This window comes from Phragmites australis, chromosome 10 (assembly GCF_958298935.1).
Source record: "Phragmites australis chromosome 10, lpPhrAust1.1, whole genome shotgun sequence".
Classification (NCBI taxonomy): Eukaryota; Viridiplantae; Streptophyta; class Magnoliopsida; order Poales; family Poaceae; genus Phragmites; species Phragmites australis.
Window position 1 is genome coordinate 3,219,728 of NC_084930.1, and position 25,567 is coordinate 3,245,294.

The 25,567-nt window shown below is 42.9% G+C and overlaps 4 protein-coding genes and 1 pseudogene across 13 annotated transcripts; all 5 read right to left on the reverse strand.

Moving 5' to 3' along the window:
* Window positions 1–1,434: 1,434 nt before the first annotated feature.
* On the reverse strand, window positions 1,435–9,494 carry LOC133931420 (uncharacterized). Its single transcript, XM_062378292.1, has 16 exons — window positions 9,374–9,494; window positions 9,152–9,304; window positions 6,946–7,050; window positions 6,782–6,853; window positions 6,627–6,698; window positions 6,312–6,548; window positions 5,730–5,840; window positions 5,535–5,648; window positions 5,315–5,416; window positions 4,246–4,314; window positions 4,019–4,125; window positions 3,381–3,464; window positions 3,195–3,291; window positions 2,887–3,006; window positions 2,534–2,718; window positions 1,435–2,204 (listed from the first exon to the last, which is right to left on the reverse strand). Exons 2-16 carry the CDS (start codon window positions 9,254–9,256, stop codon window positions 1,922–1,924), a joined length of 1,863 nt encoding a protein of 620 aa, XP_062234276.1. The 5' UTR covers window positions 9,257–9,304; window positions 9,374–9,494; the 3' UTR covers window positions 1,435–1,921.
* A 976-nt stretch (window positions 9,495–10,470) lies between these two features.
* Window positions 10,471–11,777, reverse strand: LOC133931106 (oryzain alpha chain-like). Its single transcript, XM_062377923.1, has 4 exons — window positions 11,679–11,777; window positions 11,496–11,589; window positions 10,905–11,179; window positions 10,471–10,662 (listed from the first exon to the last, which is right to left on the reverse strand). The coding sequence occupies exons 1-4, from the start codon at window positions 11,775–11,777 to the stop codon at window positions 10,471–10,473; spliced, it is 660 nt and encodes a 219-aa protein (XP_062233907.1).
* A 1,801-nt stretch (window positions 11,778–13,578) lies between these two features.
* Window positions 13,579–14,508, reverse strand: LOC133931107 (oryzain alpha chain-like; annotated as a pseudogene).
* Window positions 14,509–16,371: 1,863 nt separating this feature from the next.
* On the reverse strand, window positions 16,372–21,955 carry LOC133931422 (uncharacterized). Of its 10 annotated transcripts, none has more exons than XR_009911894.1 (9): window positions 21,608–21,955; window positions 20,417–21,534; window positions 20,092–20,314; window positions 19,575–20,017; window positions 19,333–19,416; window positions 19,142–19,241; window positions 18,687–18,771; window positions 16,796–16,942; window positions 16,372–16,631 (listed from the first exon to the last, which is right to left on the reverse strand). XR_009911894.1 is itself a non-coding variant. In XM_062378294.1 (5 exons), the coding sequence occupies exons 2-5, from the start codon at window positions 19,788–19,790 to the stop codon at window positions 18,871–18,873; spliced, it is 417 nt and encodes a 138-aa protein (XP_062234278.1). In that variant the 5' UTR covers window positions 19,791–19,881; window positions 20,417–21,256; the 3' UTR covers window positions 18,779–18,870. The 10 variants fall into 10 exon arrangements, 1 of the variants encoding a protein (XP_062234278.1); XR_009911895.1 differs by having other exon boundaries at window positions 21,598–21,955; XR_009911898.1 differs by lacking the exon at window positions 21,608–21,955 and having other exon boundaries at window positions 20,417–20,818; window positions 20,892–21,261.
* A 716-nt stretch (window positions 21,956–22,671) lies between these two features.
* Window positions 22,672–24,575, reverse strand: LOC133931421 (zingipain-2-like). The gene is made up of 4 exons (XM_062378293.1): window positions 23,987–24,575; window positions 23,657–23,889; window positions 23,402–23,542; window positions 22,672–23,192 (listed from the first exon to the last, which is right to left on the reverse strand). Exons 1-4 carry the CDS (start codon window positions 24,477–24,479, stop codon window positions 22,929–22,931), a joined length of 1,131 nt encoding a protein of 376 aa, XP_062234277.1. The 5' UTR covers window positions 24,480–24,575; the 3' UTR covers window positions 22,672–22,928.
* Between the last annotated feature and the right edge of the window lie 992 nt (window positions 24,576–25,567).

The following is a 25,567-nucleotide window of genomic DNA, read 5'->3' on the forward strand; positions in this document are numbered from 1 at the left end:
CAACAGAATAAACAAAATGTGGTCAGTGCTTGCAAACCACGGCATGCGTTCCTTAGTCTTTTCCTAATCGGACTTGTTGCTGACTTTGTTTCCTAGTCTGAGTAGAAAGCGAGGTAACGATTTATGACTTGTTTTCTATGGAGTATGCTTAATGTAATAGTACGATCTAAATGGTCACTGCCATCAGATTTTCTATCTGCTTGTGTGTCTTTGATCTCTCATGCTCTTGACCGAAACTAACTCATTTGTACTTGCTTTTGCAACAGGTACAAATTTAAGTTGAAAAGCTGTTAAAGATGGTTCTGCAACTTAAAGAAGAAAGCAGAGTTAACATATAGTAGTGTTGATTTTAAGACCATGCCACTTTCACTGAGCAAACTAGTTTGCAACTTTATGTAACATGTGCACAAAATGGTTTTGGAAAATTCATGTGCATAAAATGCTTTTGGGAAATTCTGCTATCAGGTTTAGACCATGCATAGACCTCTTCTTAGCTGATTGAAATGTTTTGGTCATTCACATTGCTTTTAGGAATAACAAAATGCATTACTTGGAGTCATGTAAGTATTTCATGTTTTGTTATTTGTTCAAGGATGAGCGTGCATGTTCGTTTTTTCTGATATTTTTTTATATTTAGGGCTGTTTTCTAATTTTCTCTGAATTTTTCTGGTTGTTTACGATTTTCCTGGGCCTTTTCTTTTGGATTTTATTTACTTGTTTTTTATATATCTTTCTTCTTCATAAGATATTCATTTAGGTAAATATATGACCTCATGGAAGCAATCAATTCTAATCCAAACCATCACAAATGCTTCAGACAAGCATGGGATTAAACCCTCAACCTGGGAGGGGATTGGGTGGGACTTGGGAGGAAATGATCAACCTAATCCCTTGGGTCATTTCTCCTCCCACCTGCCAAGCGAGGATTAAAATGGAAGAGAGAAAAATCCATCATATGGCACTTCAAATATTGCATTTTCGTGAACAGAGGATTTCAATTTCATTTTACAAATTTTTTCATTCACCAGTGAAAAGACTGAAATTCACAAAATTTTATTGAAATTTCTATTATTTTTCGTCATCTAGTCTATAGATCCTACCTATCAATAAAAGAAAATTCTAAAATGAAATATTTTGTTCCCTCCGAAATTTCACCAAAATTTAAATCCCTGCTCCAAAGACATTGCTTTGCCAAATGCCAACTTGGAAGGTGGCACAATATAAGAGGATTGCAACTGAATGATAACATTCAGCGCGCATTTGGAACATACAAATTGCAAAGGGGAATTTATGGCATGCCATCCTTTGTTGACCAGGAGATCTTAAAGTTAAGACGGCCCAAAAATACCAAAAATGCATTTGTTAACTAGATGGTAATTACATGAGGATACATAGTTGAGTTGTTAGCATGATGAGATTAAACGACAAAGAGACTGGCAGTATAAAAACCATTCCGGTTTCCAAAAAGCATACAGGGGCCGACTCTATTCAGCTGGTGACATGTAATTCCATCTGATTAAAGATACATAATAGAAACAACACCCACGTTAGATCTTTGGTGTCCCAATATGAACCTTTCGACGCACCATTCTACATCAAAACATGCTTGTCTTACTCAAATATTCCCGACCCCAACGGCTGCCTACTATAATTTAGTATACAAACTCAAACCACTTTTCACTCGTTTTTTGTCAAAACATCTGCACTTTACATTTCATCCCAAAAGATAACCTGCTTGGGCTGAACACATTGCAAAAGAATGGGTTGTTAAACCCTACTACCAACTATCAAAGAAAGCTCCCATATATGTTTGATAGTCATACCCTGTTGCCTCCCTCAGCACATGCATCTCGCAGCATCTGCCTGTTTCGTCCATGATGTGAAGAACAAGTTCGCTCAAACATTCTTGCGACAACCCCCACTATGATGGAGGGCTCACTGAAGGCCTGATCCTCGCAGGCATGCTAAGGCCAGTATCACTGTTTGTAGCCATTGGATGGTAGAAAGAGCGGTGCGGCGTTATGGACATCTTGTTCATCGAATATTCCAAGTCATCATCACTGTTGAAATCTATCTCAACATGATCATCCAAGCTGCCCACATTCATTTCAGGAGCGTCAAGGTCCCCAAGCTCATCATCATCACTGTTGTTGTTGTATGTTGTCTTGGCCATGGACCAGAACTCAAAATTTGGACGCATGTATCTGCAGGGACAAAGGGTTGTCAAGCAGAAGAACCAATGATAGCAAGGTCAATTATCAATTGGACTAAAAAGCGGTGTTCTCCCTATGCAGATTGATGCACATAAAAAAGGATGGAATAATAGGGAACAAAATTCCTAGAAGTTTCTGTAGTATAACCCCATCCAACACCACCACCCCGGTGTGGCAAAAGTTTAAATGAGTTGAGGATTGCTAAGACATACTACTGAAAATCTATCCATAGCACAAACAAGTAGCACTGGAGAAGTAAAAATATGATGCTGCTAGAACTGGCCTAAGAGCACTCTTATTTTGACATATGTGATACAAACCTGTCAGATTCTTTCAGCAAATATGGATCAAAGGGGAAGAACATGTCAAGTATATTAAGTCCTCCAAAAGCCTTTGATAAATCAGATTCAATTGTATCTTCAAACATTGAATCCACAGATGCATTAAACAGCCTTGCAGCCTTAGCCTGTCTCAGGAACTCGTTTACTATTGAAGGCAAGCATGCCTACGATATCAAAAAGCATGTCAATTACAAAATGTAAATAACAACATAATGTAAGCAACTAATGATTTCCAGGCATCAATATGAAGCTGCTATTGAGGTAAGACAAATGATGAATGTGGTAGCTATGAAAGGAGATATCAAAGGTGATAGGGAATGTGTCATACAAACCTTTAAAGGCTCCAGTGGATGGGTAAAGATATACCCGATCGGCATTTGGAAAAGCTGTAATTTAAGATTTGGGTAGTCCATAATGGACCTCAAGCGAAAGCAAAGGATATACATCACAGCCTGCAAGATAAGAAATATGACAGAAAATGTTCAGACAACGTATGATGCTACATATGACAGAAAATGTTCAGACAACATATGATGCTAGGACAAGCAAATGGTAGATTTTAGCAACGACATTTGGATTTGATCAACTATACTTCTCGTTTAGCTAACTTTACATAGTAAAAGAATATGGCACAACAAACCTGGCAGCTAGCATAAAATATTTGATGATTTACAGCCTTGGTCGTCATCCCTCTGCTATTCTGAAGGTCACAATAATCAACGCACCAGTCCACTAACCTTCGCAGATCATATAAAGCAAATTTCAGACCTCAAATGAACAAATACACAAAATATAGACAAATTCTGTGTTCACTGAAGAAATCAACCTTTTGAGTACACCAACAACTGTATCCGCAGAAATGAACCTTGCCCTGGACAGATAGCTTCCAACATATGAAACTGCAGACATCCTGCGCTTAAAATACAAAAGTGGTTATTAGCATTTCTTCAACCTTCAACTTGTACAGGTTATATATCAAATAGCTACAATTTGATGTTAGAATCAAATGTGCAAGTTAGTTCAATCGCCAAATCTGCTTCAGTGATTATGTTTGTCATTGCCCACACCTTTTTGCCAGAAGTGTAGTAAACTTTTTGTGAAGAAAATGTCTCTGGCAGGTGACTTACACAGCTAAGTGTGGCCAGTGATGTGCCACAACTGCGTTTGTGAAGAAGACACCAACCACAGAAATGTCAAAACTCTCTTAGCATGATTAAGGCAAAGCGTGCAAACAGATTAAACGATCTCTATATGCACTGGCAGTTATGATCAATACAACACAGGATGGACAAATACAAGACAAAGGCACTGGATCTGTTACTAAAATAATGTGATCGCACAGGAGGAACTACGTGATGTTTTAACTAGGGCAGACGGTGAGTCTTAAACCAGCGAGTAAAACCACCACAGCACATAGTGCTTCCCCTGTTGCATGCATTCCTAATATGGGAAAAAAGAACTTACCGACATATTGGATCCTCCTCCTTCTTAGTAAAAATGTCAGTAAGAAATAGAGCAAACTCAAGACCACAGATTTCAGGATCCAATGAACAGGCATAAAACATGATAAACTGCAAAAGGTTAAAATTGAAAAGTCAATAAGAGATGGTGAAGTGGGAAGCAACTGAGAAAATACAAAGACAGATAGCAAATAAAGTGAATCTAGTTTACAGGGAGAAGTGAATCATGACCTGGGCAAATTTGGATTTGTGCACCCTCAGCACAGATGCTCGAAATATAGTCTTCAAAATATCAAACTCCTGTCCACACCAAACAAAACATGAGCAATGGCATATCAAAATGGGAGTGCAGAAACTTATTAACTGGTCATCTAGAGTCGCAAACTACCATATTAACTTCAATCAGTTGCAAGTATAGCCTTTGATGAGTGGCAAGTATCAATTATAGAAAACACATCAGCCTCTTAAAGAAAAAAAAATCTTAAATAAATGCATTATGCATCGCACAGGTTTTACTTGACATTTGCCTGGTTCAGGGTCCATCGTTAAACAGGGGTTGGTGATCTATTGAATTATCTGGTGGGTTGGGTCGAGCCTGGTGGTCCTGAAAGTTTCTATGGACGAAGTTGGGTAAGCGGCATACAGACCAAGGCAAAGGTTAGAGCTCTCTAGTTTGCATGTTTGATACTAAATGTCCCAAATGACACCATAATTAGTCGAAGGACCTCTCAGACTAACAACTAGTAGCGGCAAAAAAGAGAAGAGCTAGACCACAAAGCAAATTGCAATTGGAGAGCTGGAAGGATAAGACGAAGCTAGCCTTTGAACTATTGGGAAAACATTTCCTCAACAAGATGATGGTTGTTGCCTGTTAGCCACTGCTATTGTTAAGCTCCAAGCTATCAGCAACACCAAGTAGGTCGACATCTGCTGTCAGAGAAACAGATGAAGAGGAAATTGCCCAGAACCACAACACCCTGTGCCATTAAAACTTTGAGCCTTGGTTCGGTTTGGGTTGGGCAGGGGTAGCTGGGTTAACATGGCCCATAAACATCCATACAGACATTTTATGGGTGACAAAATTAGAAAAAAAAAATCAATAAAAGCATACCCAGACAAGCAAATGCATATAGACTAAAAATTGCTCTTAATAAACAATCAGCTTGTAACAAACTTCGTATGGCAATGTTCTCATCTATCAGTGCTATAGAAATATTTCCTAATTCCCAAGCGGAATAAGATACAAGATGATGACAAAGGAATATTCTCTTTCCAATTTAAGGATCGATCATGCACTCACCTTGGGTAAGCGACCATTTTCTGTGCATGACTTGAGGTGCTCGCACACAACAACCATTAAACCGTCAAGTTTTTCGGCACAGGCATTTCCTCCAAAAAGGGTCTAACGAAAAAAGTAAGCCTTGAACTATTATCGATTAAGTATGTAATAAATCTGCAGCAAATTTGTTATTCAAGCTAAATTATTAGTAATGTACAAGAAAAATCCAAATAAGACAAACCTTTGTTCCTTCTTGGCCAAGGTTATCCTCATCCTCGTCCAAATCTTCAAGCTCCATGTCAAATATACCTTTGTTATGTTCCTCTTGAAGAATGTCTTCCCAAGTTATATTAACCTGTAGTTCGCCAATCAACTAATAAAATCATGAACTGATTGCAGTATAGAATATCTAGCCATATAAAGGAAAGGCGCATACATCCAATTCCATAAGTAGATCCACAACTTTCGCCAGCAATAAAGCTCCAATAAGGTCCCCCATTCTGTCAGTATCAAGACCCAACATGCACTCGACAAAAGATACCATCTTCTGCAAAGACATTACCCGAAAGTAAGATTGTTTGCTTGCAAGGAGCCCAAGTTGTGCATGTAAACAACACATGGTAGGAGCCATAAACTATCAACACACAACTATTGATTAAACAAGCTTGGAATTGCAAGGATAAATGTACGAAAGGAAACAGTGCTAAAAAAGATGTGCAAAGGCATCAAATGGTAAACACATGCAGAAAAGAAATTCACAGAAACTGGAAGAATGGGTAGAGGCAACTAATATCGTCATTTTCAGAAAAAAGTCAGCCCCCAAAAAGACAAGAAAAGAAAATAACACCAAAACAGAGAGAGACATATAGGGAGGTAGCCTGACATATAGGGAGGTAGCCTGAGTTCCTTTTTAGCAAACATATATTGCTTGTCTAAGAAAGAATTTAAGAAAACTGGGTTTTATAAACACAGCACAATTGCTACCAAAAAAAGAACATCTTACAAAAATGACACTTACAGATTTGTTATCAAATAATTTTGGCATACTCCTATCGATTATATCCTTTAACATCCTTGGTGCTAAGGGTACAGTGTCAGAAATCATTTTCAAACTCTCATGCAACTGATAATAGATTTCTTTCTTCCTTGCAAGCCATCTTGGTTGCTCCATGAATGGCGCAAGTGGTCCAGGTGGAGTGAAGTTGTTCACAAGCATCTGCAAACATTCTCTGAGATACTGATCAGCCACAGCAGCCTGCATGAACAAATATCAATCAGAAAATTGTACACGAATCATGCAGAAAACTCCAAGTATGCAATTGTGGAAGCATACCAATCTGGTGATTAAATCCAAAAGCGCATCCCTTGTGTCTCTGTGGAAGTACCAGATGCACATGGTAAATATCTGAAAAGAATGCTTTTAGTAAGATCTGATTTATTATAGGAAAAATAGGGAAACTTAATAATGAACACTTGGGATTACGTTACATTGTGCAAAAGTGCATGGTGGTACATGATGTCAATCTTGGATACTGCTTCTGACAGTGCCTTCAAAGTTGTCTGAAAAAAGTAGGGATCATATGCATTTAACGGAAGGGATGATGAATTAAGTATGGAAAGGTGGACAAGATAAACTAGGGTTAAGAACTTACCACAAGCAAAGCTTCATCATCAGGACTCCTTTTCTTGGTTGAGTCTACAATGCTTAGCAGGATATCATACTGATCTTTGTCCCTTAGATCAACTAGAAAAGGATCCTAAATGAAAGGCGGAAATGTTAATGGTTTTACACATTTTTTTTCTAGTGAGTCATAATAAATTGTTGTTGTTGAATGAGATCACAAGAAGAACCGATAGATGGAACGAATTCCTTGTAGCAAGGGATTGTGGAAAGGCTGATATACTGAATCAGCAGGATGAGCACGAACCAGGAAAGGCAAAATATGCATTATGTAGATCGTCCTGAATAATGTTTGAGTTTTGGATTCTATCTGGCGACTTTTAAGTGATGAGCTACTCTCGAATCTCCATGAAATACATAGATGCAACTATAAAAAAGAATAGAGCTACTGACTATTCAATGATGAAAAAATCGGTTGATCAGCTGATTAATTGGCCAAGTAATCGGTGATCGGTAGGGCAACGAGTAGATTAGCCTGTTATCGGCTCTAAAATCGGCCAGCCGATTAATTGGCCAATCAACCCGATTAATCGGTGATCAACCCGATTAATCGGTCTTGTCAGTGATGAGCTACTCTCGAATCCCCTCACTCAGGTCGCAGCTTAGCTCTAGTAGCGCCCACCCCTTGCGCCACCACCGCCCCTCGCCTGCCCCCACGAAGCTCCCTCTTGACAGCTCCTCTTGGTGGTGTTGACTATCATCGGCATTCAGCAATAACTGGCGTCGAGGGCGGAGGGCAAGTACCGCTGACAGCGGCGAGCAGGGGAGGGAAGCCCGATGGCAGGCTATGGCGGCGGGTCGGTGGCTAGATGCCGAAGAAGGGCGGCGGCGCCAGGGGAATTCGGAGCTATGTTAGGGCTTTAGTTTATATAGGACTCCAATTTTACTGGGCTGAAACTTCATTGGGCCAAAAATCCAAGGCGCAAATTGGCATATTCCAGTCGTCCGACGCCCAAAACGGACGGCTAATCGCAATTACTCGACAATTAGCCGGACAACCAGCCGGCTAGATGTCCTAGTCGCGTCGAGCAACCTAGTCGGTGCCCATTTGCCAACCGGACGACGAATCGGCGACTAATCTTAATAACATTGATTTGAAGCACATACTCATAGATTGTTTACATAAGTACTTTATACCAACCGATTAATGGTTGACCGATTAATTCAGTTAATTCCTGATTAACCAATTAATCCCTACTCCCCGGCCGGCAGAGAAGCTGCCGATCACCGATTTTTTGAACAATGACTATCCTCTAAAAGTGGCAGCTAGACACTGCATGTAAATTCATTTGTTTACCTGTCAAAACATATAACGTATGCAAGTTCCTAAGTGAAGAGGTTCTCAGGTGTGAATTGCAAGATAAACCTGAATCTGCTAATTAAACACCCACAACTCGAAAATAATCACCTTCCAATTTCCCTAACTCCACACTGCACATGCATCTGGCACATTTTGGCATGTCTTCAAGAGCACCCTTTGATTTTGAACTTGGATGCAGGACTAGAAAAGTTCACTGCAAGTCTCAATTTTGTTCTGAAGAATATATTTTCCATAAAAGTGAAGGCATTATCGCATTTGTTACTCAGATCGCAAAAACATCAGATGGCAACATTTAGTTATTTACTAAACACTCCAATCATTATTTGGAAAATTCTCACGTTTGGTCTGCTGTGAAGTTATGCGCTAGGAGATAGCACTTAAAATTTCACTGATCGTGTACTGTTTCTTTCATATTTATTTCAGGACATGCTTAATAGCATTTCGGAAACCACATCAGTTGTTTGTGGGACACATTCTCGATACAAGATTGGGACCTTGTATACATAACTCTCCTTCCTCCTAAGAGATTACAGTCTAAGGAACATCTTCGGAGAGCTGCAATAATTTGCTAGCCTCTACCAGCACCGTTTCTGCTATTGACCACAAGTCCTAGTTGAATCCTCTAGAATCGAAGCCCTGAGTTTTTTTTTCTTTTAAAAAAAATGAAGGTTCAGTCTTCGTTACTTCCGAATGCAATCCCAACTAAAGTGCTAAACACTGGACGCAAGCAAGTCAGCTATCGCCAACACTTCCAATTCCGAACCCTGCTCTGAAACCTCCCAAAATCACTCTCCGCATCACTTCACATGCGGCTCCAACCAAAGACAAAACGAGGGAAGAGCGGGGAGCTCCGTACCATGCGCACAGACTGGAGCACGTGCTCGACCATCCGGAACGCCTCGGAGTCGCTGATGGCCTCCGCCGCCGCCTCCATGTCGTCGCGCCGCAGCTCCACCCCCATCGCCAGCTGCCCCCGACACCTCCCTCGAAGAATCTAGCGCGTGGAAACCTACAAAAACCGACCACATCAAGGATGAATCCGGCGATGAAGTGGAAGGATACGGTTGGGGACCCTCACCGGCTCGTCGGGAGGAGGAAGGCAGCGGCGGGGAAGCGGGTGGCGGCGGCGACAGCGAGGTCTAGGGTTTAGTGGGAGCGGGAGAGAGGGGAAGCGCGTGGGAACGAGAGAGTTTTAGCCGGGACCCAGAAAAGCAGCATGCAAATTATAGATTTAAAAAAACTAGACTATAAAAAAATAAATTTTTAAATTTTTAAAAAATAAGCAGTCCAATAAAATGAATTTTCACTATCAATAAGAGGGAAATTAGCTTCTTAAATTCTAACAATTCAACGAGTAGATTATAAAAAATAATGAAAAAAATTATCAATTTATTTCAGTTTCAAATTGTAAAAGCTAAAAGCTATCTTTCGAAATCAAAATAATCAGACCTTTATTCACAGGCGGGTGAAACACAGAATCGGGGGTGGTTCAACCTGTGCGGGTTACGGGTGATACTAGCGATCCGATTTCTATGTAGGACGGACGGGTCGTGAATAATGCCCGCGATCCAATTGCTATGTGGGCCAGGCGGATTATGGATAATGCTAGCGATCTGATTTCTATATGAGTTAATGTCTCGTGGTCCATACAGTAGGGCCGAAGAGAATCGATTTTAATTGGTTATTAATGAAGGCCTATTCTAACCCATATTAGTTAGGTTGTGCGGTTTAAGCTGAACAGAACTGAGCGTTAGGTGCAAGCCACCCACCTGTTATCTCTTGGGATAGGTCTCGGCTAAGTGTAGGGTATACATGTGTGTATATTTAATGAAACTACACGTATGCACTAGGGTTTCTTATAATCTTTTTTTATGTGTGTAAGGAATATATACGTGTGTGTGCATATGTAAGATGTGAATATGTCTTGTGCGTTCTTCAATGACTCATATTAATATCATTCGTCTCCCGTTTCCACTGCCTTGTACTCTCTAAATAAAAACTAACGAATCATGCTATCAAGCGCGAAAAAAAAAATCTGCAGAAGTAAATTCCCTAAAAAATAGCAGTTATTACATAAGTCTATTCATAATAATTCATAGCAACTTATTTCAGGTGGTAGTGGTACATAACTACATATATACGTGCCGCAACCAACAAAGGCCATCGTACATCATATCACAACTCAGAACAGCACAAGTGGTAGCTAGCAATTTCTGAGCCCACAGCAAGGCCAAGAGGCCGTCTGCCTGCCTGAGCATGAACGAGCTCCAGCACAGTGATCTCACCAGCTGCTGCTCCTTCCCTGACGCCGGTGTACGTCGCCGGCGTGCGCGGCAGAGCCTTCACCATCATCGGGCTGTCCACGCTCTGCGCAACATCCCAAATGCAGACAGTCATAAGCAAATTTCAAGAGAAGAGTAAGAATTTTACCAGAGAAAATTTTCCTGCGTTCTGAACGGCTCATAAGTTTATTCAAGTCGCAGCAGGTGGCGGCCTCGAGCTCGCAGCAGCCGTAGGCGTGGCACTGGCCGCGGTGCTCGGAGACGCAGCAGCAGGTGGTGGCGTCCGGGCAGGAGTACTCGACGTTGCACACGTTGGGGGGGCTTCACCGGCGACGGCGGGGACGAGCCCGGGTTGGGCGGGTTCGGGCCATCCTTCACCGGGTACGATGGCTCTATGGCGATGCCGCACTTGCCGGTGAACACGTCGATGCTGCTCACAACCCTGGCCGCCGCGGCGTTGCGGCGGAAGCCGAGGCGGCCGCGGCGGAACTCCTCCAGCGTGAAGTCGGCGAAGGGGGTGATGAGGCCGAGGCGGAAGCCGTGGAGGCCCGCGTCCGCCTCCGCGTTGTGCGCGTCGAGTAGCGGAGGTTGTCGCAGAACACCTCCGCGTTGTGGACAAATTAAACGGCTTCTTTGCAGAAGTATTTATTACACTATCCCTCAAAAAGAGTACTTATTACATAAGTAAGTTTATTTATAAGAGCGTTAATTTATTACGTACGTACATAAGTTTATTTGTAACTTATTTCCGGTGGTACACGCATACGTAAGTAGGGCTAGAACATTTTCTGATTTTTTTGGAAACAACAGTATCATACAAAGCTTCTCTATGACTTGTAATTTGGTATTGCTATTACCAAAAGGAAGATATACAGATATCCAAATGGAAGATATACATATATCCGGTATTGCTATTACCGGATGCTTCAATAGCGGCACTAACAGGCTGGTGCGCTACCATCTTTTGCAATGCTCTCTCGTTGTTAATGGACACAACTTTTGCATTTTTTTGCTTTGAACGAAATGCAAATCTCCATCACCATCAACATACAGACATACACACTCACATACATATTGCAGGCAGAAATCTATGATACTGACCCGGGTGAGATCACACCTCTTGTCATGGCTGGTAAAAGGATAGTCGGCCTTCCTGTCGATCCCGCCATTCTTGATGATTAACCGGAAGGCATTATCCATAAGTTCACCATTGCAGTTTTGGTCCTGAAACTTATCGCATTTAATTAGCTCTTGCTCCGACAACTATACGAGGCTACCTGTCACAATCTTGTTGATCCCTTCCACTGCTGCCAATGCTAAGAACGCCTAGCATCCACCTGCATCTCACACGCCCCCCAAATTATCACATAACTAACTGCAATTTTTACCAAAGGAACTTGTTAATTCTGCTCTATACTTGGCCTTGAAGCTTACAGCCACCTTAATGGTAAGGTGACTAATTTAACTCAAAGATTGAAAGGTGTTGCAATCTTGTAAAACCACTATCAATTCTATCGATCCGTGCCCATTTTTAATGATCACAAAAATATTCTTAGACGGCACTACTATAAAAATTATTTCTAGAGGCGGATGATAACTCGTTTTTACAGGCGTTTAGTACACCCGCCTGCAATCGAAGGCCTGTAGAAATGAATGATTTTCACAAACGCAAAAGTAACCGCCTGTGAAAATTTATTATCACAGGCGGTTCAATTAAGAAACTGCCTGTGAAAATAGGTTTCCACAGGCGGTTCTTTAAACGGATCGCATGTGAAAATTGATTTTCATAGGCGGTTCTTTAAGCAGACCGCCTGCGATAGTCGATCTCTCAATCGATATTTTGAACCGAAAAAAAGCAAAAAAAAAATTACCGACTAGGAACCTCACGCGGTCGCGACATCGCAAGTCACAATTCATGCGTTTTTTCGCGTGAAATACACACGCTACACCGTTTTTGACACTCAAACTCGAAACCTGTCGGGTCGCGTGATCCCTCCCCACCATCACACCAGAGAACGACTACTAAACATATGAGCGTATGTAATTCTTTTGATATCTGCAATCCAAAACTTTAAATGATTATTTGGGTATCTAAACGATTTTAAATGAAAAACTTTTCACTACAAAGTTGTAGATCTCGTTGAGGGCTACAATTTTCATATAAACTTTATCCTCATCCGACTTCGTACGAAAAAGTTATGAATCTTTAAAAATAAGCTTTCACTCATTTCTACAGGTGGTTCCTTAAACGGACCGCCTGCGATAATGTGTTCATTTCTACATGCGGTTCACATAAAAAATTGCCTGTGGAAATGAGTGACAGTTTATCTTCAAAAATTCATAATTTTTTCATACAAAGTTGGATGAGGATAAAGTTTATATGAAAATTGTAGCCCTGAACGAGATTTACAATTTTGTAGTTGAAAAGTTTTTCATTTGAAATCATTTAGATGCCAAATTTTAAACGATTATTTGAGTATCTAAATGACTTCAAATAAAAAAACTATCAACTACAAAGTTGTAGATCTCATCGAGAGCTAAAATTTTCATATAGATTTTTTCCTCATCCGACTTCACATACAAAAGTTATGAATTTTTTAATAGATAGTCATTTACAGAGGCGGTTCACGTAAGGAACCGCCTGTGGAAATGACCAGTTTTACAGACGGTTCGTTATATGAACCACCTGTGATAATAATATCACAGGTGGTTCACATAAGGAACCGTCTGCGAAAATATATTTTCACAAGCGGTTCGTAACAGCAAGAGACCCTCGCCAATTGTTCAGACGTTTTTTCAAATAAATCGACTGTAAAAAATTATCCTAAATGTCTCGAAAAATAGTTTTTGTTGTAGTGCGAGTTTGTTCAAAGAAGTTTAGGAAAACTCATGGTTCAGTACGCCTGACGACAAGATGGCTTTGTTGATTTTGCGGCGAGAAGCGACCAGCCACATTGCAAATATCCAATCAACCGACATTAAATCGTGATAGAAAAAAGTAGAAAAAATGAGAGATTTTTAAAAAGTATGAGATCAATGTACATCCAAAAGCTATCAAATAATTGAGTAAAAGAAGTACGAGCAGCACGAAATAGTGTACCGACCGCATCGGCCTTGGTCCTTGACCTCGGCGACGGCATTGTGCTCACGCCAGTCGACGGCGTCGGGGGGCTGCTCGCCGGTGTGGGGCAAGTATCGAGCACTCCCAATCTTGGCCATCGTGGCGTTGCGACGGAGGCTGTAGCGGAACTCCTCCAACGTGAGGTCGGCAAAGAGGGGTGAGGCCGAGGTGGAAGCCGTGGAGGCCCGCGTCTGCCTTCGTGTTGTGCACATCGCCGAGGTTGTCACGGAACACCTCCCACCGTCGTCGTTCCTCACCCAGGTCGTTGTTGCTGGGACGCCTCCCGTGCTCTAACTTCCACGCCTCGTAGAGCTGCCTTACCTCCTCGATGGTCCGCTCCTATGGTGCCGCGAAGATGGAGTAGAGCTTCGGGACCGTCGTCGCGATGGGCACATGGGAGCATCATGGTCGTATGGGGCTGTGCTAAGTGCTGAGCCGGTTGTCTTAGGACTGGTTTGACCTCGAGCGCCGCGGAGATGAAGAGGGAGCGGGAGTAGAAGATGAGTGTACTGTTTTAGTACGCCTCAGTCTGTGAAACAGACCAGTCCTTTTATAGCCACCCGAGAACCGAGATACGAACTCGAGTATCATCACTGCGAAAGAAAATTTTATAGGATTGTATTCTACGAAAGATCTTCTTCTCTGTGATGATATATGTCTACTCTCTACTCTTTAGCCTAGCCATTAAATCACTAAATAGATAACGTGAATATAATCTCATAAAAATCTTTCTAAACAAAATACTATATAATTTGCTTCCCATCATTACCACCCATATGCTCCCAGCCTCCCGTGAGTCATGACACCCATTGTTAACAGCAAAGCGATTCCTTGTAATTGCACGTGGTATTGTCAATTGCTGACACAAACTTACTGAAAATTATTCATATATTAGTGATCATATCGTGATACATTTACGTCCGAAGATTTACTTCTAGTTTTCCTCCCTCATGCTTTTTTTACTTATTTTTAGATACATGCACTACTATCATATGGTGTGATCAAACAAGTTAGCAGAATTTCCTCACTGCCATTGAAAAAGTTCGTGTTCTCACACTACCATAAAAAAAATTTATTTTCTTTATTTGCCATCGGTTTTATATTTTTTTTTGCCTTCCTTCCACTCCGTGATGCTGCTGGTAGAATTCCCGTCGAAAACATTGTACACGGTTACTTTTTTCATTTTGTTCCTTAAGAGTAAGTGATTTTTTGTTTTTCCAAAAATCCTAAAAAAAATTACGTGTTCCATAATATATATATATAACCTATTTTAATTAAATTCATCCAACAAGTATGTGTAAAATATAAATATAAATTATAAAAAAAACTACTTTTATAACTGTTAATAATTATCAGGGCCTCAAATATAATCACACAAATATGGAAAATTCACTAATATTATTATTTATGTGATATACTAATTTTTAAAATTATTTTTAGTCTTAAGTTATATGGTGAAAAAATAGGTTCATTTGTAATACTCCATTTATCTGCATTATCATTGCATATAAGTGAAACATTACAAAGTCACTCACTTTTTCACCATATAATCTGGACTATAAATAATTTTAGGAATTATTATATCACATAATAAGAATATTAGTGAATTTTCATAGAATTTTGTGATTTTATTTGAGGCCTAAAATTGTTAGAAGCTATAAAATAGTATTTTTAGAAAATTTTAATTTAAATTCTGCACAGAATTTTTGGATGAATCTAATTAAAATAAGTTGCACATAGATTATAAAACACATACAAAATTCTATGATTTTTGGCTGCCCTATGAACAGTGTTCTTCGCACTATATACAGTAACAGTGTAGTGTTTTTCCACGGGAGTTTTGCCGGCAGCGTCACGGAGTGGAAGATGGCGAAAAAGATAAAACGGATGGTAAATAAGGAAGATGAAATTTTTCAATGGCAGCGAGGGAATTCTCCAGCAAGTTACCCGAGACGAGAGAGCCTTATCTAGGTGATGCTAGATGTGCATCTAGAAGAGGAACCAGTTTATTTGTACTAAGTTTTGGCTCCTCGTGGTGGCCGGCGACTCGTCCGGCGAAAATCTATGGTATCCCGGCCACCGGCAAGGTAACCAACGTCGAGCACAACCGAAGAACGGCAGCCCATACCGAAGAACCGGGAAAGAAGAGAGAAGAATTGGGGTGGAAGAATTTTAGAGCTTCACTAGTGGAGACCGGCGCGCCCTCTCGCGCCGCCTGCAGAAGGGGGCTTTGAAAAATATAGGCAAAGCATGTGTACTTTACGAATTAAACCTACAGCAACACCTAAATAATAAAAGGAGCTGCTGAAGAAAACCAGAAACTTAAATGGGTTCTGCAACACAAATATTTAATCCACATTGATACAAAGAACATATGAGAGGAAGGCATATTATGTTATTTAGTAGTTCAATGATAAGAGCTATAAAGGTATCAATTTAGTCTTTCCAGTTTTGAGGAATCATCTCAATATTCCACATAAGCCAAAACAAATACAAAAACTGTGGATATACTCATGCAGAATGAAACACACTACAGCACTCAAGGTCACAAATTTTATTAAAACAATTGTTGCAAATTTCGATGAATATGGAAGAAAACAATCAAGTGACGTGCATGATGGATCTGTCTAAGCAAGATAAGGCAAACGATATAGCATAAACCATATTACTATATTAAATTCAAGCAACTGTAGATCTGTCTATCAGTGAATGGCCAACAATTACAACAATGTGGATAGTCCACTCACAAGAGGGAAAGAAAAAGTCCCCAGCCCTCACTGCCCAGAATTATAGTAGTGGTTGCTCGGGACTAGGAAGGGTAAAAAGATTAAACAAACCTGCCTTGAATGCATAGCTGACGCTACTGTCAACCACCAAAAAGAGGGGTCTGCTTGTAAATGGGATTAGATCACAATGGTATATGAAGTTTGAACCTAGATGTTTCGAACATGTCGGAAACAATATACTTCTTACTAAAAAAGAATATAATTAAAGTCTGCAAAAAGGAAACTTCAATCAACTCTAAGCCTTCAAAACAGATCTGTTATGCATAAGAAACTATCAAGGTAATCTCGTGAACTCAGCATCAAAATAATACCTTCAGTTTCACGGCAACCTAACCAAAGGCCAGGTTCATTGTCTTCCTTTGAACCTGTACGGTTAGTATTGGATATATCAAACTTACAAAAGTTGCTCACAACCTTCTCGCCTGTATCAGGACAAATTCCAGAAGTTCCCACCTCACCTGAAAGATATTTGAATGTTTACTGGAATGTCCTCCCGATACAGCATAGATAACTGACAACATTTAGTCAAAAAAAACTGGGGCACAAACTTGTAGCTGAAAGATATATTAACATCATCCCATTCGACGGAAGGTCCTCACATTTGGTGGCAAGGACATGGATTTAAAAATGCATATTTTTTATCAAATAAGTTCATTATTTTATACATGACTAAAAGGTCGAACAATAACAGCCGCATATAACTCTTTTCTCCTAAAAGAAATGGTAAAAAACAATCCACAGGCAACGCTGAACCAGTCCGGCTAAAAGAACCATGAACAGAGACCAAGTTAAGTTCAATGTCCAAGGATTCTACATTGTAGAACTTTCTCATGAAATTTCCAACCCACTTATGTCAGAACTAATGGGTGCACAAAAGAAGCACCAACAAAAGAGGAGGAATATGGCCACATAAGAAATTGCACCAACAAAGGGGAGGAATTCAGCAGCATTCCGTATCATCATGCTTACTCGTCTGATAATCTAGATTAATTAGTGCATTGTACTATATCTTGCAGGATTATCTACATTTTTAGTCCTCTTGCTTGCCCATTTCCTATTATTACAAGCAACACAGAGTGGTCGTAACACAGTTAAGCTAAATTGAATGCGCCAGTAAGTATTTGAACAGTTTTTCTCTCAGGACCAACCAATTGCATGTATCAGAAAGCTCCCACATATAATGATGATTCAGATTGCAACGAACTGATGATTGTAATACTAGATACAGAGTGTTCACAATGGTGCACAAATAACATCGAGCCCTGCATACATTCACTAAGAAATAAGATAAAGACGACGCCAAATGAGAAAGAACTGACAGATGAATTTTCCTAACGGTATGAATCATATTCACACACTTGAAATGCCATCGCTAAAGAAGAATAACATACAAAGGCATTAGTTGGAAAAATTGTGCACAGGTTAATCATGGTTTGCCATAATATTTGGATTCAAGCCGCCTTCTTTATAGAGCAAAATGCCCAGCGATCCTGTATGTGTCATTAGGTCTTTTTAGCTGAAACTAAAAAAGAAATGATTCAAAGCCTAGAACTAAGCATACCACAAAGGAGATGCAACTAATGAAGCAAGCATTACAGGACTGCTTATAAATGCAAAACTATGTCCTAACCTTGTCGAAATTAAGGAATTCTTATCTCTCGTTCATCAGTATGTGGCCACATTTGCACATCGAATTGGCAAGAACACTAAAGTGCAAGGAGGAAAATGTGTGTTGCCTGCACTAAGCTAACCCTCGACATAAAAACATAAATCGTAAATATACTATTTAGATAGGTCAACATAGCATGATATAATATGTTTTAATTAAACAACGATTAGAGTTTCAGATATATAGTTGAACATTGCAGATAATATTTGAAATATCCTGGGTCTTGAAAGTGGAAGATAGTCATGGTATTCGTGTAATAGAGGAACCATTATGTTAGTTAAGTAGGTAACAAATTGGTATTATAAGGAGCTAGATACCAGTAGCAGTAAATGACTATTTTCTACGAATTTTAAATCTGATATTGTTTTAATTTTTTGATAAAATATTTTTAAGAGCCACCTTGATGCAACACGAAATAGATAAGAAATAGTCTGGTAGCTTAGTGAGTAATAGGCACCAGCGCAGCACAAAGCAAATATAAAGAAGCACAAGTATGTATCGAAAGTCAAAAGGAGGGAAGATCATCTGCTAACCTATCCATTCATTGCTCTTTGTAAAATCAATGCCTACAATAAGATTTGAAGATTCAAGACCTACTTGTGCCAAAGCTTCAGTCACCTGTAACAGTACAGAACTATAACAATAAATTGGTGTACTTCCAATCTCAAGTTCACAATACTCAAAGAGGAGATTTTGTGCAGGGCTCTAGTAAATGCCCTATGCTCCTGAAGGTTCTGAAGCAAAATGCCAAAATACGAAGCTGAATATAGCAAAAAGCATACAATCTCCATATAGTTTAATGCCATGACACTAATGAATAGAATGCAACAATACAGCTCTTGTTGGGCTCCTTTTGAGAAAAAATAATCCTATCAAAATAATTTCTTCCAAAGTTTACCAAAGACAATTGAACAAAAAGATGAATAATACCATTCTACTAAGAATATGTATTTTTGACTACACATTGTTCTCTGAAGAAGGCGCGTACCTCGTGTTATAACTGGAATATGTATTTCCAGCATATCTCGAATTATATCCCGACGGTGTGTTGCCATAATCATAAGAATAGTTATATGAAGGCTTGGAGTCTGGTGAGAAATTTAAAAGTGCAATCTCGTATAAGATGGTTCCAGCAATCTATGATAAAATTCCAACTTCAGCAATCTATAAGATGCTTACATCTAGAAAGGAATAAATAAACCTGAGAACAGCTGATCTTCTCTCCTCTAGCAATCGGCACAATTCCAACTTCAGCCAGGTAACCTGTGATGCTAAAATTAAACATTACTACCTTGGGATGATAAACTATAGCAATCTCTTGACTTAACCAAGCATTAGGAAAAGTAGATGGCAGGACTACAGAATTACAACCCTTAAGAGTATATATAGCAGGGTTTGGAGACTATGATCGAGAAGGATACCTGGTCCTTTGGATCAGGCAAAGAATCAATCTCAGAATTGACTGTCACGCCACCATACATATCGTCCATGTTTCCAGGATCACATTCTTGATTGACATCCCCATCTCCCACATCACTCAACTGGTCTGCTGAATCACTTAGCTGGTGTTTGGCAACTGGGAAAAGAGTGTGATAGGAAGAGAGATAGATGGCTGGGATTGAATTCCAAATCATCATTTCCTTATCCCACCTCTCGTATCCCACAATCCAAATGGGACCTTATTGAAACCAGTGGTTCAGGGTCTTTACACCATCCAGACAAGCCAGGCTGTACAAAAGTTAAAAACAATCACAGTTCTGTGAAGGGAGAATGACTGGACAGAAAACAGAACACGAGTTGAGCTCCTGTCACGCCCAGGTCTTCCGCTTAGACCTCAGCTGCATTAGTTTATCCTTATATGATGCTGCAAAAATTAATCAATCAACATTTGATAGATATGATTCCCTGGTCGGGTTTAAACAAAAGCTCATTACTTACCAAGACGACGGTGATGCTGAAGCTAGCTGATGCCAGTGGTAGCTGGGGACTCAAGCAGCATTAGTGGATCTACAGATTCCTCATTCGCTGCTTGGATTTGGGTTGTTTTCTTGGGGACTTTTCCTTATGTGTCCTCGATTCACCTGCGGGGCGCCCTGGTCGTTAGCGGACTGGCACGGGCGGCGGAAGAGGAGGGAAAGAAGAGGATGAAGGAGCAGGGCAGCTGGGGGAAGAAAGGATCACGAGCCGTGCTAGCTCCTAAATCAGTTAGATCTAAACATGGAAGAGTTGGGGGGGGGGGGGTAGACCAAACTGAAATATTTACCTCGATGTACGGATTCCTCAATCGTTGCTTGGATTTAGGTTGTTTTCTTGGGGATTCTTGCTTCGGTCTCCTCGATTCACCTGCGTCGCGCCCTGGTCGGCAGCGGACCGGTGCGGGCGGCGGAAGAGGAGGGAAAGGAAAGGACCAACGAGCGCAGGGGGGAGGGGGCGCGAGGGATGGCTCAGGCGGCCTTACTATGGCGCGGCATGGTGCCTCTTCCTTCGGGAGCCTTCGCGAGCACGCGTGTGCAAGCAGCGTTGGAGGGCCCTTGGGAGGACGACTCGGGAACGCAGGATGAGCGTGCGGGATGGCTCAGAGCTCGGGATGGTTCGGGAGGCGGCGGAGCGAGCGCTACGGCAGCGGCGGAACACTTGATTCTCAGCCGAGGAACAAACGGTGAACCTGCGCAAAATCGAGGTGATGAGGGCTCGGATGGCAGGCGGACCGAGAGAGCTCGAGAGTCACCGTGCTGTACTCGCGCATGGGCGCCACGTGGGACGCGCCGTGCTGCTGCCCGGTGGCGGCGCATCGCGAAGCTCCTCAGAGGCGGCGTCGAACGGGAGGAAGACGCGCGTCTCGCACCAGAGCCGCCGCGGTAGGGAGACCCGTGCGGAGCCAGCCCGAGCGCGCACACGCCCGCGATGGCGATCGGACGGCGGAAAAGGCCGGCTTGGAGCTCGGGATGGTTCTGGAGGCGGCGGAGCGAGCGCTACGGCAGCGGCGGAACACTTGATTCTCAGCCGAGGAACAAACGGTGAACCTGCGCAAAATCGAGGTGACGAGGGCTCGGATGGCAGGCGGACCGAGAGAGCTCGAGAGTCACCGTGCTGTACTCACGCATGGGCGCCGCGTGGGACGCGACGTACTGCTGCTCAGAGGCGGCGCGTCGCGAAGCTCCTCAGAGGCGGCATCGAACGGGAGGAAGATGCGCGTCTCACACCAGAGCCGCCGCGGTAGGGAGACCCGTGCGGAGCCAGCCCGAGCGCGCACACGCCCGCGATGGCGATCGGACGGCGGAAAAGGCCGGCTCAGAGCTCGAGATGGTTTGGGAGGCGGCGGAGCAAGCGCTACGGCAGCGGCGGAACACTTGATTCTCAGCCGAGGAACAAACGGCGAACCTGCGCAAAATCGAGGTGATGAGGGCTCGGATGGCAGGCGGACCGAGAGAGCTCGAGAGTCACCGTGCTGTACTCGCGCATGGGCGCCGCGTGGGACGCGCCGTGCTGCTGCCCGGCGGCGGCGCGTGCGAAGCTCCTCAGAGGCGGCGTCGAACGGGAGGAAGACGCGCGTCTCGCACCAGAGCCGCCGCGGTAGGGAGACCCGTGCGGAGCCAGCCCGAGCGCGCACACGCCCGCGATGGCGATTGGACGGCGGAAAAGGCCGAGGCGACGTGGCCCGTGTGTACGCGCGTGTATACAGCCGCGAATAGAGTATAAGAAGATTTGGTGGATAGCCAAAATGAGTATAGCGTCTCTCTTCTTAGAGTATAGAGCTTCATTTGGTGGATAGCCAAAATGAGTATAGTGTCTCTCTCCTTAGAGTACCAAATACACGCATGTCGACATGGGATAGAGGACCAAATCCACCGGATAAACCCAGTCGCCATGCATTTGTCTATCTTGTGTACATGCACGACAAGATAGCGATTTGGCCGACGGTGAATGGGAAGTGGAATCGGAAGAAATATCTTTTATGACATTCTGATCTATACTGTTTTTGATGTAATGATTAGTGTACAACTGAGAGGATGGAGGGTGACATATGACATGTATAATAAGAGGTCTTTCTGTAAGACCGAATTTTATAGAATTTCTTTCAAACGGAATAAGCCCTCCAAACAATACAGCTATCAGTTCTTATTAGTTTATAGTCTTTTATAAGTTCCCGAAATCGGAGTTCCCCTTGTGAATTAATTTTTGTTGGCTTCGCCACCGTATCCCCTTGCCACTACCGTTGTGTTCGGACTTCGGACATGGTATCATTCCTCTCCATAAAAAAAGAAACGAGTTACTGCATCCGTTCTAAATTATATGTCATTTTAACTTTATTCACGGGTATTGAGAGGGAAGCCATCGTATGCCCCTATACTTTAATAAACACGTGCTTATTAGCTCATTTGTCTCTGGCCACTAGAGTTAAGTATTGAAAAGTGTAGCAAACATTAATGGGATACGAGCTTATAGCTATGTCTATTCTTAGTATACTATAAGTACAAATAAAAAAGATCGGAGGTAGTATAATCAAGTACGTGCAAATTAAACGACTTCTTTGCAGAAGTATTTATTACACTATCCCTCAAAAAGAGTACTTATTACATAAGTAAGTTTATTTATATGAGGGTTTATTACACGTACATAAGTTTATTTGTAACTTATTTCCGGTGGTACACACACACGTAACTACGTAAGTAGGGCTAGAGCATCGTACACCAAGCACAGAACAGTAACACAAGTGTAAAGACGAGCAACTTCTTAGTCCTCAGCAAGGGGCAGGCCGTCGGCCGGCGGCTAGCCTAAGCAAGAACCATCTCCAGCACCGTCATCTTCGCCCTGGCCGGATTGGGGCCCACCTTCACCGGGTACGACGGGTTCATGGCGATGCCGCACTCGCCGTGGTGCGAGCGCACGTTGCGCGCCATGCGGATGTAGCCGGCCTCGCCCCAGCCCGTGCCCCACGAGTTCTTCACGATCCAGTAGTCCTTGCCGTTCTCGCTGCCGTAGCCCACCGCCGTCACGCCGTGGTCCAGGGCCGTCCCGCACTTGCCGTTGAAGATGCCCTGTGCGATGGTGGTGGTAGAGATGAGATTAAAAACGCGCGCGATGCTGTGCACACACACATACATGGAGAGAGCTTTGTGTTTTCCTTCATCACATTCATCCAAATGCATGCTTTCCATTTCAAACACCCAAGCAGGTATTCTGAATCTCAATCAAATGCTCGCGAATATTTGTGAGGCGATGCTTAAGAGATTAAAGAGCACTTTACCGAACTATAGAGCTGGAATGCGCTGCTGTATGCATCAATGGCGACGCTAACAGGCTGGTTCGCCACAGCTATCTGCAATGCTTGCTCGTTGTTTTTTGGCACATCCTCGTATGAATCTATGGACACAACCTTTGTGTTTTCCTGCATTGAGCAAATGCAAATTAATGTCCATCAGCATCAACGCAGAGATATGCAGATGTATAATCATACAGTTAAGCCGCAATCTAGTGCAGAAACTTCTGATGGTGTACCGACCCGATTAACATCACAAGTCCCGTCAGTTGCGGTGTAGGGATAGTCGTCCTCGGTGTCGATCCCGCCATTGCTGATCACGAACTGGAAAGCGTTGTCCATGAATCCGCCGCTGCAGCCATGGTCCAGGGTGTCGCAGTCAATCAGCTCCTGCTCCGACAGGGAGACGAGGCTGCCCGTCACGATCTCGTTGATCCCCTCCATTGCTGCCACTGCCGAGAACGCCCAGCACCCACCTGCATCTCTCACGTACGGCCCCAAAATCGTCGGATAAGCTGCCACATGATTGAGTAAACGAGGTAACGAGCAGCATGAATGCAGCAGTGTACGGACCGCATTGGCCTTGGTCCTTGACGCCGGTGACGGCGCCGAGCTGGCGCCAGTCTATGGCGTCGGGGAGCTGCTCGCCAGCGCGGGGCAGGTAGCGGGTGCTCCCGACCCGGGCCGACGTGGCGTTGAGGCGGCCGCGGAAGCCGAGGACGCGGCCGCGGTACTCCTCCAGGGTGAGGTCGGCGAAGGGGGTGAGGCCGAGGCGGAAGCCGTGGAGCCCCACGTCCGCCTCCGCGTTGTGCGCGTCCACGTACCGGAGGTTCTCGCGGAACACCTCCAGCCGCAGCCGGTCCTCGCAGACCTCGCTCAGGTCGCAGTTGCCCCGCGGCCGCCCCTGCTCCAGCTTCCACGCCTCGTACAGCCGCCGCACCTCCTCGTCCGGCCGCTCCAGCGGCGCCGCGACGATGGAGTGGAAGTCGCGGGCCGCGGCCGCGGCGGCGGCCAATGCGAGCGCGAGCAGCGCCGCGGCGGGCGCAGGGGAGCGTGGTGAACGCATAACGTGGCGGCGATTCCTGGACTGGTTTAGCCTTGAGCGCGGCGAGATATGAAGAGAAGCGGGAAGGAGAATACGAGGAAGAGGATCTCTGAGCTGTAGGATCTCAGTGGCTCTGTCATTGAAACGATGAAACCAATTTATAGCCACGAGAGCCACACACGAACTGGACCATCCGGGCCCACCCCAACACACTCTCTTCGTCCAAAATAAATTTTATAGGATCATATCTAAAAGATCTTGGTAAAATTTTATTCACATCTATTATCATGTGATTCAATGACTAAGCTGAAAAGTAGAAAGATGAATTAAACATGTGTCATCATATATAAAAAAGAATTTTTTTAGAACAGAATTTTATAAAATTTGCTGTTTTTATTCCCTTAACGCCTCTCTTAAACATAGGGCTGCAATGACGCTCTTTGAGACGATGTTTTTTTAGCACTATCCTGGGATAACTACAATGATGCTTGTTTTGACACGGCTTCTCCTTTAGCTCGAAATACCATCGAGTGGCATGGATCTACCTCAGCTTATCCTCAGCTTAGGAGGATGTACAAGCTATAACTGAACAGAGAAGCAAAAGATGTCTCTTCAGCAGCTTCTTCTAGAACCCGAAGGACTACAAGCCCATATCATTGCAACAGTACCTCCCCTCCCTGTTCACTCGGACCAGATGGTGTGAACTTCATCTATGCGGCCGAGATCATCCGCAAGGCCTTCCGCAAGGCCTCCCAGGGTGGCACTCAAGCTTGACTTCCGCAAGGCCTTTGATTCAATTGATTGGCATGCCATGGACCTCATCCTAGAAGCAAAAGGACTGCCACAGCTTTGGCGGGATCAGAAACTGATAAGGATATATAATTAATATTATATATTCTATAAATATTATATATCTATAAAAGTTATATAAGGATTGTCCATATTTTACTTGAACCGGGGATGATCGTAGCCACCACAGAGTATGATATGGAGATTAAGCATAAGAAAAACTAATCGTATCGAATAGGAAAGTTATGCCCTAATTCGATACAGATTCCTAGATAGTTGTGATCTAGCAATCTGGACCAATTACGTTTGGAGGAGTCTGA